This window comes from Ailuropoda melanoleuca, chromosome 4 (assembly GCF_002007445.2).
Source record: "Ailuropoda melanoleuca isolate Jingjing chromosome 4, ASM200744v2, whole genome shotgun sequence".
Lineage (NCBI taxonomy): Eukaryota > Metazoa > Chordata > Mammalia > Carnivora > Ursidae > Ailuropoda > Ailuropoda melanoleuca.
The window spans coordinates 15,057,923-15,073,100 of record NC_048221.1 but is presented as its reverse complement, the minus strand read 5'-3'; the positions used below and the strand labels follow the sequence as shown (position 1 = coordinate 15,073,100).

At 57.7% G+C, this 15,178-nt stretch overlaps 1 protein-coding gene and 1 long non-coding RNA gene across 2 annotated transcripts in view; one reads left to right on the top strand and one right to left on the bottom strand.

Annotated features, from left to right (window-relative positions):
• The window catches only part of LIMD1 (LIM domains containing 1), a 67,709-nt gene extending 52,537 nt beyond the window's left edge, over window positions 1–15,172 (bottom strand). The window contains exon 1 of the mRNA XM_002912827.4: window positions 13,245–15,172. Coding sequence (XP_002912873.1) covers window positions 13,245–14,640 — 1,396 coding nt within the window. The 5' untranslated portion in view covers window positions 14,641–15,172. The remainder of the gene's footprint in view (window positions 1–13,244) is intronic.
• LOC117801887 overlaps window positions 11,240–15,178 on the top strand; it is a 12,078-nt gene continuing 8,139 nt past the window's right edge. Inside the window, exons 1-2 of the long non-coding RNA XR_004624668.1 lie at window positions 11,240–11,376; window positions 12,273–12,427. This is a non-coding gene — a long non-coding RNA (uncharacterized LOC117801887). The remainder of the gene's footprint in view (window positions 11,377–12,272; window positions 12,428–15,178) is intronic.

The window sequence follows — 15,178 nt, the reverse complement described above, 5'->3', positions numbered from 1 at the left end:
CAGAGATGAATGTCACGGACAATCTCTGAGTGAACTATGCCAGACAAAGGAGTACGACCATCGATTCTCGATATTCACGGTATAATGTTCCACGAAGTCACCGCAAATACCAAATTAGCGAACGGTGAACATTGCTCCCAGAGGAAAGACGGGGTTAGGTTCCCGCCAGCCTCTGGGCACAACATTTTCATCAGCTGATCGATACATAACCTTATTTTATCTGTGCTTCTGTTGAAAGACACCTTATGTAATACATACTGTTGATTTCACTAACGTTGAACTCCGGGCCCACACCCCAAGACTCACGCCTGAAGGAAGCTTATCTCATGCAGGTTAGATCAGCATGTCCCGTAGGGCACATCGCAGCCTCCCTGAGCTCAGGAGTACCAGGCAGCACATGAGCACTGCACTTGGGGAGCATTTCAAACCAGAACTCATCCACAAAGAGCGCAAGAATGCAAAAAACATGGCACTAGAGAGACCAAAGACGCCCATTCACAGGGTGAGGGCCAAAACAAGCAGGCAGAGCCTCGCCTCCCTCACCCTCAGCTGGGATTGTGTGTGGGGCCGCACCTCTGCTCATATCCCCAGATGATCACCAGAGTGCCACGAGTGGATTTGGGGGTTACAAAAAAAATTTTAGCAAGTAGGCAAACTCACAAATACAGAATCTGTGAATAATGAGGATCGGCTACCTGTGAATGCGTATGAATCCACGTATATTATGTTTTAGGACAGGTAAAACTAATAAACGAAGAGAACATCAGAATAGTGGTTGCCTGGGGGTGGACACTGACTGGAAGGGGCACGAGGGGACTTCCTGGGGTTGGAACTCTTCTAGATCTTGACAGGAGCACAGGTCACGTGGGTGCGAGCATTTGTTAAAACCCATCCAACGACACATTTCGGGGTATGTAAACGCAACTTTTTAAAAAACACGGCCACAGATTCCTTGACACACCTTCCATCCAGAGGTGGGGGGGAAATCCACCACCCCTCCCCCTGACTGCTTTGACCAATGGAGAACAGCAGGAGTCACACTAAGCCACTTCCACGGCTGGGTCAGAAAAGGCCACACAGCAGAAGGGCCCTGGGCCTGCCCCCGAATATCCAGTGCAGAGATTGAAACCCCACAAAGTGCACAGCTGGGCTGAGGCCCTGCTGGTTTACCCAGCATCGGTTCCTTTCTTCCTGCTGCCCGCCCCCCTCGCTTCCTTTGCTCTCTGGCTGTACACTCGGGCAGGGCTGCCGCTCCCCACACCCACACACCCACCGCAGGCACGGGGGCCATGGGCAGAGGAGGGATGACGGCTCTAAAAGTGACCTGACCTCCGAGGCCAGCCACCAAAGGGCCTCTGTCCAAGCCCCACCGCCCGAGAGGAAGGCGTCAGCCATGCCAGGACAGGCCGCAGACAATCAGGCCTTTGGAGGCTGCCTGGAAGGCCACCCAACTTAGCCACTCTCCCCACACCCAGGCAAGGCCTCCAGAGCCCAGCCAGCGGTGCAGGGTGTGGGCCCTTGTTGGCCGGGGCCCAGCGGAGCCCGATCCCAAAGGGGCCTCTCCCTCCTCTCTTGCAGGAAACACTGTCTTTCATTTCTCTAAGGACAGCAAGGGGACGGGCGGTCCCCCGCTGCTCCGTCTACCGTCGCTAGACTCAGGGTGTGTGTTACGAAGGTCCCGGAAGACTGGCTCAGCTACAACGACCACCTGCTCAGACCCCAGAGTACCTTCTTCCTCCATCAGAAAAGACCCACTTCAAGGGCTGTGAGAGCCATCTTGCCCCCCTTTGCAGCGGGCTATGGCCGCAGTGGACTCGTTTCGGGGGGGGGTGGCAATTGGACATATTATAATCTTTTTATTTATGCATTTGTGGCTCTGGAGAAACGCACTGGGCGTGGCTTTCAGAGGGTACAAGGTAAAGATGCTTTGATATTTGGGGGCAAACAATAATTTCAAGTGTCCGTACAGCCGGCAGTCAGCACAGGCCATACTCAGGGCTTCAGGCAGCGCAGCCCCGACCGACAGAAAAACAGTGCAGGCCGCCTGCGAGTTTACGTTGTCAAGTGGCCACACTTACAAAGTAAAAATGGGTGAAACTGGGGACACCTGGGTGGCTCAGTCGGTTGAGCAGCTGCCTTCGGCTCAGGTCATGATCCCAGGGTCCTGGGGTCGAGCCCCGCGTCGGGCTCCCTGCTCAGCGGGGAGCCTGCTTCTCCCTCGGCCTCTGCTGCTCCCCCTGCTTCTGCTCTCTCTCTTTCCATCAAATAAATAAATAAAATCTTTTTAAAAAAATGGGTGAAACTAATTTTAAAGATATATTTTACTTAGCCCAATATATCAAAGTATTCTTGGTTAAACACAGAATCAATGTAAAAATATTAATGAGCTATTTTACATTCTTTTCCCACACCAAGTCTTCGAATCTGCAGACTGTATTTCACACTCAGAGCACAGCTCATTTGGACCAGCCACGTGTTCAAGCGCTTGGCCGTGGCCATGGCTCGTGGTTTCCAAAGTGACCAGTACAGATCTAGGCTAACTATTTTAGCCTTCGCAAAGGCCACGTCCACATTTCGCTGATGGGGAAACTGAGGCACAAGGCTGTCGAGGCGTCTGCCCAGGGCACATCCAGAACCTACACACAGTTCCTCAAGTTCTGACTTTAGTATAACACGAACATCTTCTTGGCTAGGGACACGCATGTCGGCCAGCACGTCTCCCTGCTTCTGTCCAAACTTCCCCAGGACTTTGGTCCCCCGAGCTCTGCAAAGCCTCCACCCAGACAAACCCCGGCATCCCAACCTCCTCCAGGCCCTCCAGGCTCCGGAAGGCTACCTGAAGCACCTTCCACCCAGGTGGGAGAGCTCATCCGAATCCCTCGGGGCCAGGGTGAGGTTATGCCGGCTAGCCTGGTGCTCCTGTCTACCTAGCACCCTCTAGCATGTGCGTGGGTCGGGGGTGTGGACTGGCTCCGAAGTGTGTGCCCACCCCAGTGGTAACATCCCCACTCAACGCCCCGGCACTCGGGAGGAAGCTGGCCACCGTCCCCGTCCCTCCGCTGCCCAGGGGGTTCACTCACTCATTCGACGAGTGCTGCGTGCTGGGCACTGCCCTGCGCCCTGGGATACGGTGGTGAACAGAACAGACACCCCATTCTCGTGGATCCCACATTCCAGAAGAGGAAGGGAGCCCCCCGAATCCTAATTCCATCTCCTGTATACAGTAGGTGTTCCATAATGACTGCCGAGGGAGTATGTGATCTGGACTTGGAACTGGATGTGGTGATGGACAGAGGTGGGTGAAGGGTCTGGGGTAGGGCGGGGGTGAGGGGCAGGTGGGGGCAGGTGACCCACGCAGGAGTCACACCCACAACCCCAGCTTCAGGACTCCAGAGCTCCACGTGGCCAAGCAAGACAGGAACCATCCAGAGATCCACCCAGGTTATGTGCTGTCGGACTGAAATGCCCTTCTGGTCATGATGGGGCCAAGCCTCAAGTCTGCCCCAGGGAACAGGACATCTCCACGGTTAGAGACGCTGGAGGTTCAGCTGTCTGGCCCACCTGCCACTAGTCATGTCACCCAAGTCCTGGCCCAGGCAGCTCAGCCCTCTGCTCCGCTGGGCTGTCCGGGCGTCACAGCTGCCACCGCGCACGGGGGACAGAGAAATGACGTCTATGGCACCCACAGCTTCTCAGCCCACCATCGCTGAACAAACAGGGGCCCTGTAACCAGGACATTTCACCTTTCTCTGCAGACCAGGCCCTGCATTTTGTATTTTGAAACTTACCACTAAACTCAGTATTTGGTTTTGTTTCCTCATTTTCCTCATTTAAGTGCCACTTTTTATATAGCTTAAGGGTTTTTGTTTTCCCCAAAAATGCAGTTTTGGTTTCAAGAGTGAGACTGAGGGTGTCAAGCATTATTAGTGGGAGAGGGGCATTTCAGAGTCGCCCTGGTTGGGGACAGTGATCCCATGGACAGACCCGGTGGGCCAACTCAAAGAGGCGTCTGCCATCACCAACCACTCGCCTGCCACCCGGGCTGTGTCCACAGACACACTCGTTTTGCATGCTCGCCCCATCCCGGCTTCTCCCCTTTGCGCCCGCTTCTCTGCCAACAGCCCTGACCCCATCCCTGGCTCCGGGGGCTCGCGGCCCTGGGGAAGTAACAGAATTATAACGAGCTCAGGACATCCAGTCGCCATGAGGTGAGGAATCCAAGGGCAAAAAAGCGAAGCAAGATGCCCAGGCTGGCACAGCCCCCAGGTGGCCCGGCAGGCCCGCCTCCTGCTTTCCTGCCGCCAGCATGTTTAGGGTGGTGGGACCTCTGTCAGCAAACGCCCCGGGGGCCCAGCACGGCCAGCTGCCAGCTGGGCTGCCCCCCCCCCAGTCCATCTTTCTAAATTCAGTACCTCCCAGCCTCATCAGGAAGCAATGCAAACCACCGTGGGGGAGAGAGGAACAGGACAGGCGACATTTCAGCAGATGCAAAAGCTCCACCCCGATGCCCTGGGCGAGCCCTGACCATCATGTGAGCAAATGCGGCCACAGCTCGGTTCCGCCTGCTGAAGAGAGGCTCCGGAGAACGGGAAGGCTGCTATGACGGTCACAGGGGCTTCGGTCGGCAAAAGGCAAGCGTGCTACTATGTCAGCACGCCAAAATGACCGTCCCGTGCTGTCCGGCCCAGAGCCTGCTGTGATGTGTGTTCACACCCAGACTCAGGGCCTGCATTGTAAGGGGGTGCCCTGTCCACTCGTCCTCAAGTTACCTGGGTCTCTGCGTTTCCCAGGATCAGCTGAAGGGCAAATATACACTGAACTCAAGGCCCCTCCTCTCCAGAGACACATGGCATCAGAGCAGGCTTCCAGAACTTTCTATATACTGCAAGTACATATGTGGGGGAGAAAGGATAGAGGTCCCTGATATGCTCCCAACAGACTTCCAGTAACCGGGAGTAACCAGTCCTTGCACTCCTGGACACGCAGAGTTGAGTCACAGACCAAGAAAGATGAGGAAGGAACTTGGCCAAGTCTAAACTCATGGCTCTCAAAACTTAAAAATAGCCTGGCCGTAGACCCTAAAGTATTCCCTTTGAAACACTCAGGCAGAAAGTCTCCAGCCTTCCAACGTGACCCTGACATTCCGTGTCCAGCTGGTTTCCCTGGGAGGGGACAGATGAAAAACAAAACCTGGAGGAGATATAAATATTTGCTGGCAAGTACAACCCTGCCATTGATGCGCCCTGGGAATTGTGGAGGCCGTTTTGTCGTCGGGTGAGGTTTCTGCTCACTTCGCCAGACGGACTCGAAGCGACGTTTCATCCCATGCTCGGTTCTAAGCACCCCTGCACAGTCCTGGGGTTGACGCGGACCCACAGGCCGAGGCAGCCCGGCACACCCCTACCCCTGCCCGCAACACTTGGGGGTTTCCCAAGCTCCCTGAGAGCACGGCCTGCTGGTCCTCACCCACACCCCCCAGAGAAACACAGGAAGTTAGAGGCCCCAAAGGTTGTGGGCAGTCAAGGTCACCGCGTGGCCTCAGGGTGTCCTTCTGAGCCTCGTGGTTCCATCTCGGGCCTGCAGGGAGGGGCTGGTGCGGGGCACGGGCTCCTGGCCTGGAAAGGAACCTGGGTGCCGAGCGGGACCGGGCTCCTCCGGCCAGCTCGGGAGCCCCTCTGTGCCCTGCCTCCCTCACTGCTCCACCACAGAAGGGGAAGACCTCCGCCCTGACCAACGCTGGGCCACATTGCCCTGGAAAGTTCCCTTTGTCAGAAAGCCATTGTGCTCCCAGGAGCTGACAGGCAGCGCGGCAGCGTGGTCAAGATCTCGGGCTCAGCCAAGCTCCTCGATAAATGTATTCAGCCGGTTACTTAACCTCTGTGTACCTCAGTTGGCCTGCCTATAAAACGGGGCTAGCGACACAGGCTGATTGGAAGGACGGAACAAGCCAGTGCCTGTGCGATGATCAGGAAAGTGGCTAGCACAGAGCGACACATTTTAGCATCACTGTCTCAGCGCCGTAACCCCAGCAACAAATCCCTCCCCCCTTCACACCCCAACTGAAGCCCCTCCGTTCCTCCCACAGACATCCTCTGAGCACCTGCTACGCGGGCCCCTGACGGAGCCAGGCCCTGAGGCCACTGTCCAGCGTCCACTGACCCAGCACCACCAAGGCCATCGCAGGAGTCCACCGAGAAAGCCTGGGGCTCGCCAGGGAAAACAAGGTCGGGCGCCCCACAGCCAGCGCTACTCGCTGTCCCCCGAACTGAGGACCCCACATTTTATTAGAAGGACAGCCTCAGAAAGACTCCCGGGGTGGGTGACCAGCATTACCACCAGGGGCTCCTTGTGTCTGATGCTTTCCTAGAGATCTCTCCTTTCCTAAGCCCCCTTTCCTCAGACACACCCTGCAGAGCCCAGTGAGTGACCTCGGGCTGAGTAAATGCTTCTACATGGGACCCGAGCGCCAAAAACAGCAACGCCTGACACATCCTGAGTCATAGCGGGCTCCGGCCGCGGCTCTGCACTGGAAACTTTCTGCACAAAATCTTCACACAGATTATTCGAAGGGTGGCAGGCACGTCAGTGAGTCATGGCTCTTGGTTCAACTGTATGTATTTTCCAGATACCTAATGTAAAATGATGACCATTTGCAACAGACGGCGTAACCATAACTAAAATACAGCATTGTGCTTCGCTTCCGCAGGGGTCTGGGAGGGGGAGGGGAGGCTGGGCCGTCCAGCCCCCACCTTTCCAGGCTCCCACCGCTGCTGACAGTGATGCCACCCCATCCCCGGGTTACTCAGTCAGCTGAAAGCCAAGGCATCTGATGGGACCCAGAGCCACAGACACAGTGCTCTGGGCCAGGACGAGCCCTCAGAGGTCAGCGTGGCTCCGCACGGAGGAAGGGCGGGTTGCCCAGTGTCACGCCTAGGCCTACTAGAAGGACCAGGCTCAGAACACCCGGTTTCCCCACTCCCCAAATCAGGCCTTTTCTTCCACAGTTCCGCATCCTGTGTGGGAGTCGGAAGTCAAAAGATGTAAAGAAAGGCCGCCTGGGGTGACTCAGTCGGTTAAGCAACCAACTCTTGGTTTCAGCTCAGGTCACGATCTCAGGGACGTGGGATCGAGCCCCACGTAGGGCTCCGCACTCAGTGCAGAGTCTGCTTGGGATTCTCTCTCCCTCTGTCCGTCCTGCTCATGTTCCCTCTCTTGCTCTCTCTAAAATAAATAAATACATACATCTTTTTAAAAAAAAAGATGTAAAGAAATACAACTTTGTTTTTAAACCTCTGGCAAGAACTGCCACATCAGAGGCCAGCTTCATAGCTTCCTGCTGTGGATTATTAATGGAAAAAACAAGACATTCTTTCCTGGTCACAGAGGAATAGAGCAGAAACATACCGTCCCAAGGAGGGAGGACGGCAGAGAGACAGTGGGACGGGAACTGGCCAGTGCCGTGGGAACCCGACATCGGGGCTCCAGCTCGAGATCCCCCTTCCCGGTGTGGGGTCGCAGGGGCAGGCACCTCTGTGCCGGCCAGAAGGATGCTGGCCAGGGAAGGGCATGGACAAGGACCCTGTGCAGGAGGGAGGAATTCCAGGAGCTCAGGGCCCCACAGTGAGGCTGGTGTGATGGAGCCCCTGAGCTCACCGAGTGTGGCTTGGAGGCCACGGCAAGGGAAGCGCATGGTCACTGCCAGTCACGTTCTGTGCCTCCATCTGGTTACACGGGTGTGTTTCCTTCGAGAACCTATGATATGCTACACTATACATCACTAGAAAGCTAAACACGATATGCCTTCCTGATTTGGAGAAGGAGATTACCTGGTCTACGGAAAACAACGCGCACAGGCTACCCGATTTCAAAAAGACTGGGTGTCCATCCTGGGGTGCGCCCTGCGGGGCTAGACAGGCAGAACGGGAGCCTCGGGTGGCATTTACAAGAGTTCCCCGGAGAGTCTGAGATTTACTTCCATGGCAACGAAAGCCGGGCTTCAGTTAGGTCCACACTGAGGCCCAGGGTCTCCGAAAGGAACTGGATAGAAGCTCCCAAGGAACCATGCTCGGTCCTGCCAGCTACGCAGGGCCAGATGGTGAAGGAGATTCCAGCACCTTCTCTTCTACTTTAGCACCTGGTTTGGCTTTACTGAAATGCCTGATATCTGGGGGGATTATGGGGGTCTTTTGGGTACATGCTGGCCTCTGTCCTGGAATTCGGGGGGGGGGTTACCCAAGATGGGATTGTCCCATGTTATTTCCTTTTGCCAGGAAAAGTGCTCTGGAAACACCCTCCATTTTTCATTCGGGACTAGATGCACGCCCCACACTTCAGGCATCTGCTGCTCAGAGTCAGATAGGGAGTGCGTCAATGGGCGTTAAGACAATCCACGGGCTGCTCCAGCTTTGCGAGACTGTGCGCTGGGAAGGAGCAGATAGGACATTTACACGGTCCGCGTCTGGACGGTCTACTTAACCTTGTGTGTCGCTGGTCCAATGAAATCCAGCGTGACCGGCTCCCTGGCCCCTGGCGGGGGTGGGGCCATTCCGGGAGCAGTCACACCTGATTACAGGCTCCCAGGCAAAGGCGGGTCGGCCGCTGCATGCGGAAGGTCCACGGGAAATAGGAAAAGTAAGGACAGAGCCAGCCTCTTCTCTCTCGGGGCAGGGTGGGGAGGAGCCCGTCCTTCCATTCGCGGGGTGAGGGAGATCCCCGCCACCAACCTCTTCTGGCCTCTCCGCCCCCTGGTGCCTGACTGAGTCCGGCAGAGCCTCCTCTACTCCGGGGTGGAGCGTGGGGTTCTCCCGGTGGCCTTAGCAGTGACGGATCCCCAGACCCACAGCCTGGAGGGAAGGCACCGGTCCTCCAGGCTCAGCGCCCACCGACGCCCCCACAGCAGCTGGGTGCAGAGTGAATCTGGTGAATCTGGAGGGACAAACAGAGCCACAGGCCACCAGGTCCCCCCCATGGGAGCGGTCAGAGCCCAGCCGGTATGAAGTGTCACCACTTAGCCTGTTTGGTCTTGAGCAAGTCATGGGCCTCAGTTTCTCCACCGGGAACAGAGACTACTGGTGCGTGATTGCGAAGGGTAACGCAGAGCACATCCCCAAAGCCTACAGCGTCACAGGCCCTACACAGACGGTTGCTAGGATCAGAATCCTGGAGTCACCGTCCAAGGGCGGCCATGGTGGCCACTCTGAGGTGGTGGCCTCGCCCATCAGCCCCTCGGCTGCACAGGGCCGCCTCCCCCGAGGTCAGGCCCTTCCCAGGGCAGCCCACACCTGATGACCGATCTAGGGGGGAGCGTGAAGGCCCGGGTAGCTCACCCCAACTCGGGACGTTTCTGAAGGGCTTCTCCAGCTCGGCGCTCCCTGCAGGGTGGGCCCAGGCCTGTCAGGCCCGCGCTGCGGCTGGAGCCCTCCTCTGCCCGCTCCTCCCAAGGGCTCCCCCTTGGAAGCCCCCTGAACGCCCAACGGTCTGAGTCAGCTTCCCGGGAAACCCAGGCCGTGACAGGTGGCTTCTTTGTATCCTTTCTCCTTGGGAAGAGGAGGGAACCCGTGTGAGGAAGACAGTGGATGCCGTGGAGGAAAAGGCCAGGAAAGAGTCAACAAAAGGCACGGTGACCTCTTCCCTTCCTCTGCAGCGTAAACAGAGGTGTTAAGGCAGAAGCCGCACGCACAGGGGCAGAGCAACGGCACTCACCAAGCAGCTTCCAGAATCTGTCCTTGCCTCTTTCCTCATGGACGGAAAGACACAAAGAGGCCACAGAGGAAGAATGGAAAAGAAAGAGAGGGAGAAGCAGCCCCTGGGACCACAACGTACCGACCCCACAAAGACGGCCAAGGAATGTACCAGAAGCGTCCTTGGAGACGAGCGGCTCAGTTACTGGAAACTGGGGTGTCTTCGGACCTAAGGGTCCTCAAAGGCAAGAGCAGGGATTCAGGAGCTCTTCCCACAGTGTCAAAACCCCCAGGGACGCCTCTGCTCGCCCCAGAAAGGGGCCTACGTAACCAACGCAAACATCTCCTTTGCTTGGCTTCTAGCTGGACCTACATCAGCTCTGATGGTCTTGGTTACATTACCCTGCCTCTCGCTGCCAAGGGCCCCGTAGCGATAGATACTCTCCTGTTTGGAAGTAAAATTTCATCATAATTCACGACATGCAAGTCTTTCAAAGGACACCAGATCTAGGGAAGGGAAGGCGTCCATGTGGGGAGTCCCTCAGCGGGGCCAGACGCCTCGCACCACAGATGGAGGGGGGCAGGCCTAGAGGACAGGAGGGTTTGTTCAAGGTCCCCCAGCAGGCCGAGGCCAAGAACTGACCCGCCAGAGGCTCTGATGAGAGACTTCCTCCTCGGGCCACGGGAGAGCGGTCAGCAGCTCAGCTGCCAAACAGGTGTGGGGCAGGCCCTCTCCTGTGCGGTGCGCAGCGCGGGCCCCCGCATGACTGTGCAGACAGCAACCAGAAAGGGCACAACGCCCAGCCCCACAATCCCACCCCTGGGGGTTCATCCCACAGCTGGGCTGGCACCCTGCGGATGGGCCCTTCTCAAGGTCCATCGTGACAGCCGCTTCTGTGCCCCGGGCACATCCACACAGCGGTCACACTGAGTCAGCTCAACACACGTGGACACACAACAGCTACCCAGACACCCCATCCTGTGGCAAAGGCAAAGAGCAGGTGGACAGCACGGAGCACGGGGACTGACGCACGCACGGGTATTCATTACACCCGGGGCACTCGACCAGGAGCCCAGGTGGGAAGGACAGTCACTGTTCACTGTGCGGTTTTTACATATCTTTCGAGTTTTCTATACACAAATGTCATGTTTAGGCAAAAAATACGAGTCCATTTACACGAACTATCCAGGACAGGTAAATCCACAGAGACAGAGCACATACAGGTAGTTTCCAGAGGCTGGGAGGGAAGGGAGAATGGGGAGCGACTGCTTGTTATGGGTACGGGGTTTCCTTTCGGGGTGATAAAAATGTTCTGAAACTATTAGAGCTGGTGTTTGTAAAACACTGACCGTACTAAATGCCACTGAACGGTTTACTTAAAAATGGCTAATTTTGTGGTGTGTGATGGTCACCTCAATTAAAAATAAAAAAGCCATAAAAATAAATAAACACAGACACAAAACAGTTTTCCGCATCTGTGCTTGGGAGGCAGCCGGGCGATGCTGGTTAGCGGCAATGGGCGTAGCGTCTGAACGGTGGGGCTCCATGCGGCAGCTACGCCCAGCCCCACCACCTGGGAGGCCTCCACCAAGTGATCTAACTTCCCCAGGCTTTGTCGTCCTAGTCGGTGAAACAGCTCTAATGACAGAACCCACTTCCCAGAGTTGTTGCAACTAGTAAAATAAACGGTAGAAGGTAAGTGCCCAGCGTGGGACCTGGCGCAGACCAGCCCCAGGGCCTTTGCCCCTGCTGTCTGCGCGCCCAGAACACCCTCCCTCGAGACAGATCCTGCCTCCTTCAGGCCCTTCCTCAAATGCCACCTTCCTGATGGGGTGTTCCCTGGTCCCCTGACTTAAAACCGGAAACCTTCCTGCCAACACGTGCCCGGGGGCTCCATCCCCTCCTCGACCTGTATCCTCCCCAGGACTTGATTATTTTTTTGGTCCATCTCCTGTCTCCTTCCCCTGCACTGTCTGTCCTGCTCACTGGGTACACCGAGGCCTTGAACAGGGCACAGCCCAAGGCAGTGCTCAAGAATGCCTGGTGTCAGAGAACGCCTCTGCCCCGATCCAGTGATGTAAGCCTGCCTGCCTGACAAAATAAAACTGCGGTTTTGTCATTTCATGAGCTCAGAATTAAAAATTAAGCACCAGTTTGCAGTTTAAAGTCACAGTACTTCCAGCTAAATGTTATTCCCCAAGGAGGGGAATCTGCAAAGGGAAAGAGGGAGCAGTAAGATGGTGCTATGTGCTCGGAAAGATAAACCCGCGAAGGCACCCACACTCCCAGCGCCCTTTGTCCCATGAGGGCTTCAGGAGAATCCGGACCACCGTGCTGCCCTGGGCGCCCAGCACCCTGTCCCTCCAAGCACCTCAAGCCAGAGCCAGCCATTCACAGAGACCGGGCGGCAGGAGGGCCTTCCCTGGCCAGGCCCTGCTCCAGGGGCCCAGCAGGCACCCTCCCGGGACTCAGCTTCCCAAGGCTCTCAGGCCACAGAGGGGGAAATCGTGACCCCAATTCTCCCGAGCTCAAAAACGGGGAGGGGGAGACAAAAACCCTCAGACTCTTCTAAAAACAGGCCTTCTCGTTAGTTCTCCTAAGAGACCACGACACCGTGACTCCACCGAACAAGAGATCTGCTTTCTCTCGGCCTCCAAACCCTGGGCAGAGCGAAAGAAAAAGCTGAAGCCAGCAGTCACCCAGAGTTCAAGGTCTGAAAAAGAGACTAAAACAAAACCCCAAAACTGTGAGTAAAACCAGCAAGGAAGCCTCTTCCATCCCGCCGGGCGCCGGGGCTGTGGGTGTCACCTGGCTGCGGGTGGAACCGAGGGTGGGGGCTGAGTTCAGTTCGGAGACACCTAGCCCACAGGTCTCAAATTTCCCCGAGAGTCAACACTGCCTGCCCCCACCACGGACTGCCGCCTCCCCCCTCCCACCCGAGTTTCTGATGCAGGTCTGGGGGGAGGGGACCCGACACCAGTGGCTTTCTAAGCAGTTCCCAGGCGAAGGGATGCTGCTGGTCCCGAGACTACACTTTGAGAACCACTACTGGTCTTGCAACTGCACACAGGACCTGCATACACACACACACACACACACACACACACACACAGGGCCAGAGAGCTCACCCCTGCCCAACCACAGGTCCTCAAATAGCCAGACCAGCCTGGCCCAGCCACCAGCGGGGTGGAAAGCACAGGGGTACCTGGACCCCAGAAGCTGCTCCCATTCAAGTCCTACGAGAGGCTCTGGGGCACACCCAGAACCCCTGAAACCCCAAGTCACAGCATTTCCCTTTTTCGAGAACAGCCACGAGCCATCCCACCCCGCTTCCCCCAGGCACGTGGGTAATCCCCAGCTGCAAGATCCGCTTTTCTGCTCAGGGATGCTTTCAAGTTTCTGAATCAGAAGACGCAGCCAAAAGATGAAACCACACATTTAAAAAAAAAAGGGGGGGGGCGTGGCCCTCAAGGGGAGCTACAGCATCCCCGATGGGGAGCACCTCCCCCAAACGCAGGGACCTTGTCACCCACGGTGGGCAACGCCAGCAATCTCTCACTCACCAAAGTAATCAGCCTTCGGGTGCGCATCCATTTCACGCTCCAGACGTTGGGTGAGGGCTTCTAACTTCAATTCGGCGGCTGAGGGCCCAAGCTCAGGGCCTGGGATGAGGGTCTGGCAGGGCAGCCTCACCCTGGGGGGGCTGGGGCTCTCCGGAAGCCCAGGCGCCAGGCTGCCATCCAACGACCAGCCGGGGGGCCCTTCTTTACAAGAGGACTCAGGCGGGGTGGACATCGCTGGGTGGATGGGGCTGGTGGGGCCGAGCTTGGGACCAATGCCAGGGTCTGTGCAGACGGGCTTGGGACCCAGGCCAGGGGCTGCACCCGCCTGCAAACTGTCCGTGCTGGCTGGTGAGGATGATGAAGCAGGGCTAGAAAGGTACGGTTTGGGTCCATCTTGGAACCAGGCTTGAGGGTCCGCCATGGGTTTGGGCATCGTGCCTGAAACCTCACTCCCCACCCCCGAGTTTGTTCTTGGAAGAGCTCCTTGGCTGGGGCAGCTCTGGGCCAAGGGTGCTAAGAAAGAGGGGGTCCTGGGCTGAATGCGCCCCAAGAGGGCCCCGTTCTCCGGGCCTAGGGAAGAAAGGCCAGGGCTCACCCGCTGGGAGGAGGCAGTTGTCCAAAGCCCAGCTGGCTTCTCATCACCGCGCCCACCAACACCACCATCCTGGCTGCTCTCAAATGACTTGCTAGAGCTCGGGGAGAGCTGAGGCTGGTACAGGGGATGGTCCCGGGAGGGCCTGGGCAGTGGCGCGTCAGTCCCTGCGGTGCCAGGCCACCCACTCCCTGCACCCGGCCTGATGCCGGGGAACACTCCTGGTTCATCGGCCCACTTTGGACTTGCCAAGGAGAGGTTGTCATAATAGTCTCCGTGGGTGAGGCAGGAAGGATCCTCGCAGGGGCCCAGCTGGCGGAAGGCAGACATCTCCCAGCTTGCCAGGCTCTCCTTGGAGCCACAGTCCTGGCTGCCATGGCTTGCGCTGCGGGCATACGGCCTGGCCCTCTGCTCCTGGGGTGGGTACAAGGGCTGCCCGGGGGCGATGGAGGTGGCCGTCCCAGGACCCACTGTCGAGGCAGCGAGAGGGGGCTTGGCAGCACCATCCATGGTCAGCTTGCTGCCCACGCCAGCTTCCCGGCGGGCCTGTGGGCCCGGGGGAGCCCCACCATTGACCGGGCCTCGGCCCCCCCTGGCCAGGGTCTCCTCCTGCAAGAGCTGCTGCTGCTGCTGGAGGTGGATTTTGGCCATTTTGGTGGCAAACACCCGGCGTGTTTCCTCAAACTCGGGGTTGTTGCCTGCCCCCTTGTCCACTCGGAACAGTCCATCCTTGGAGGCCTCGTACATGTTCAGGTCCTCAATGAATTTACTGGCCTCCAGGCCCAGGTCGCCGTACTTATCCATGTCGCAAACGGGTGGCAGAGCCTAGCGCAGGAGTCCGGGGTGGGGGTGTGGGGGGGTTGTTGGTTGCTGAAGACGGGCAGGGGCTCAAGTCCAGCCCAGGACAGGTAAAGCCTTCCACCTGCGTGGCGTGAGAGTCATGACCCCGGGCCTCAGGGTCCGGCAGAAGTTGAGGCCTCAAGGCCAGCTGGACCAAGTTTGCTTCCAATTCCCTTTCCCCTCGGAGGTGTCCACGTGGGGGCAGCTGGTGGCGCTTCACCGTCCCAGCCTGCTGCGCGTTCTTTCCTCTTTTTCAAATCGTAAAAGGAAAAAGAAATGGAAAAAACAAATCTCCGTAAGCAATCAAACTCGGAAACCGACGACGCCGAGAGCAGCCGCTGGACGGGGCCGGGGTGCAGCCGGCTCGGCGGAGAAGGCGGAGGCCGCCGGAGCGGCCGCAGCAGAGGCGCAGCGGCCGGAGGCGCAGGCACGTCCCGGGCGCCGGCTGCTCGCGGCTCCGGGGCCGACGCGGAGAGGGGCGGAAAGGGCGCACGGGCCGGCC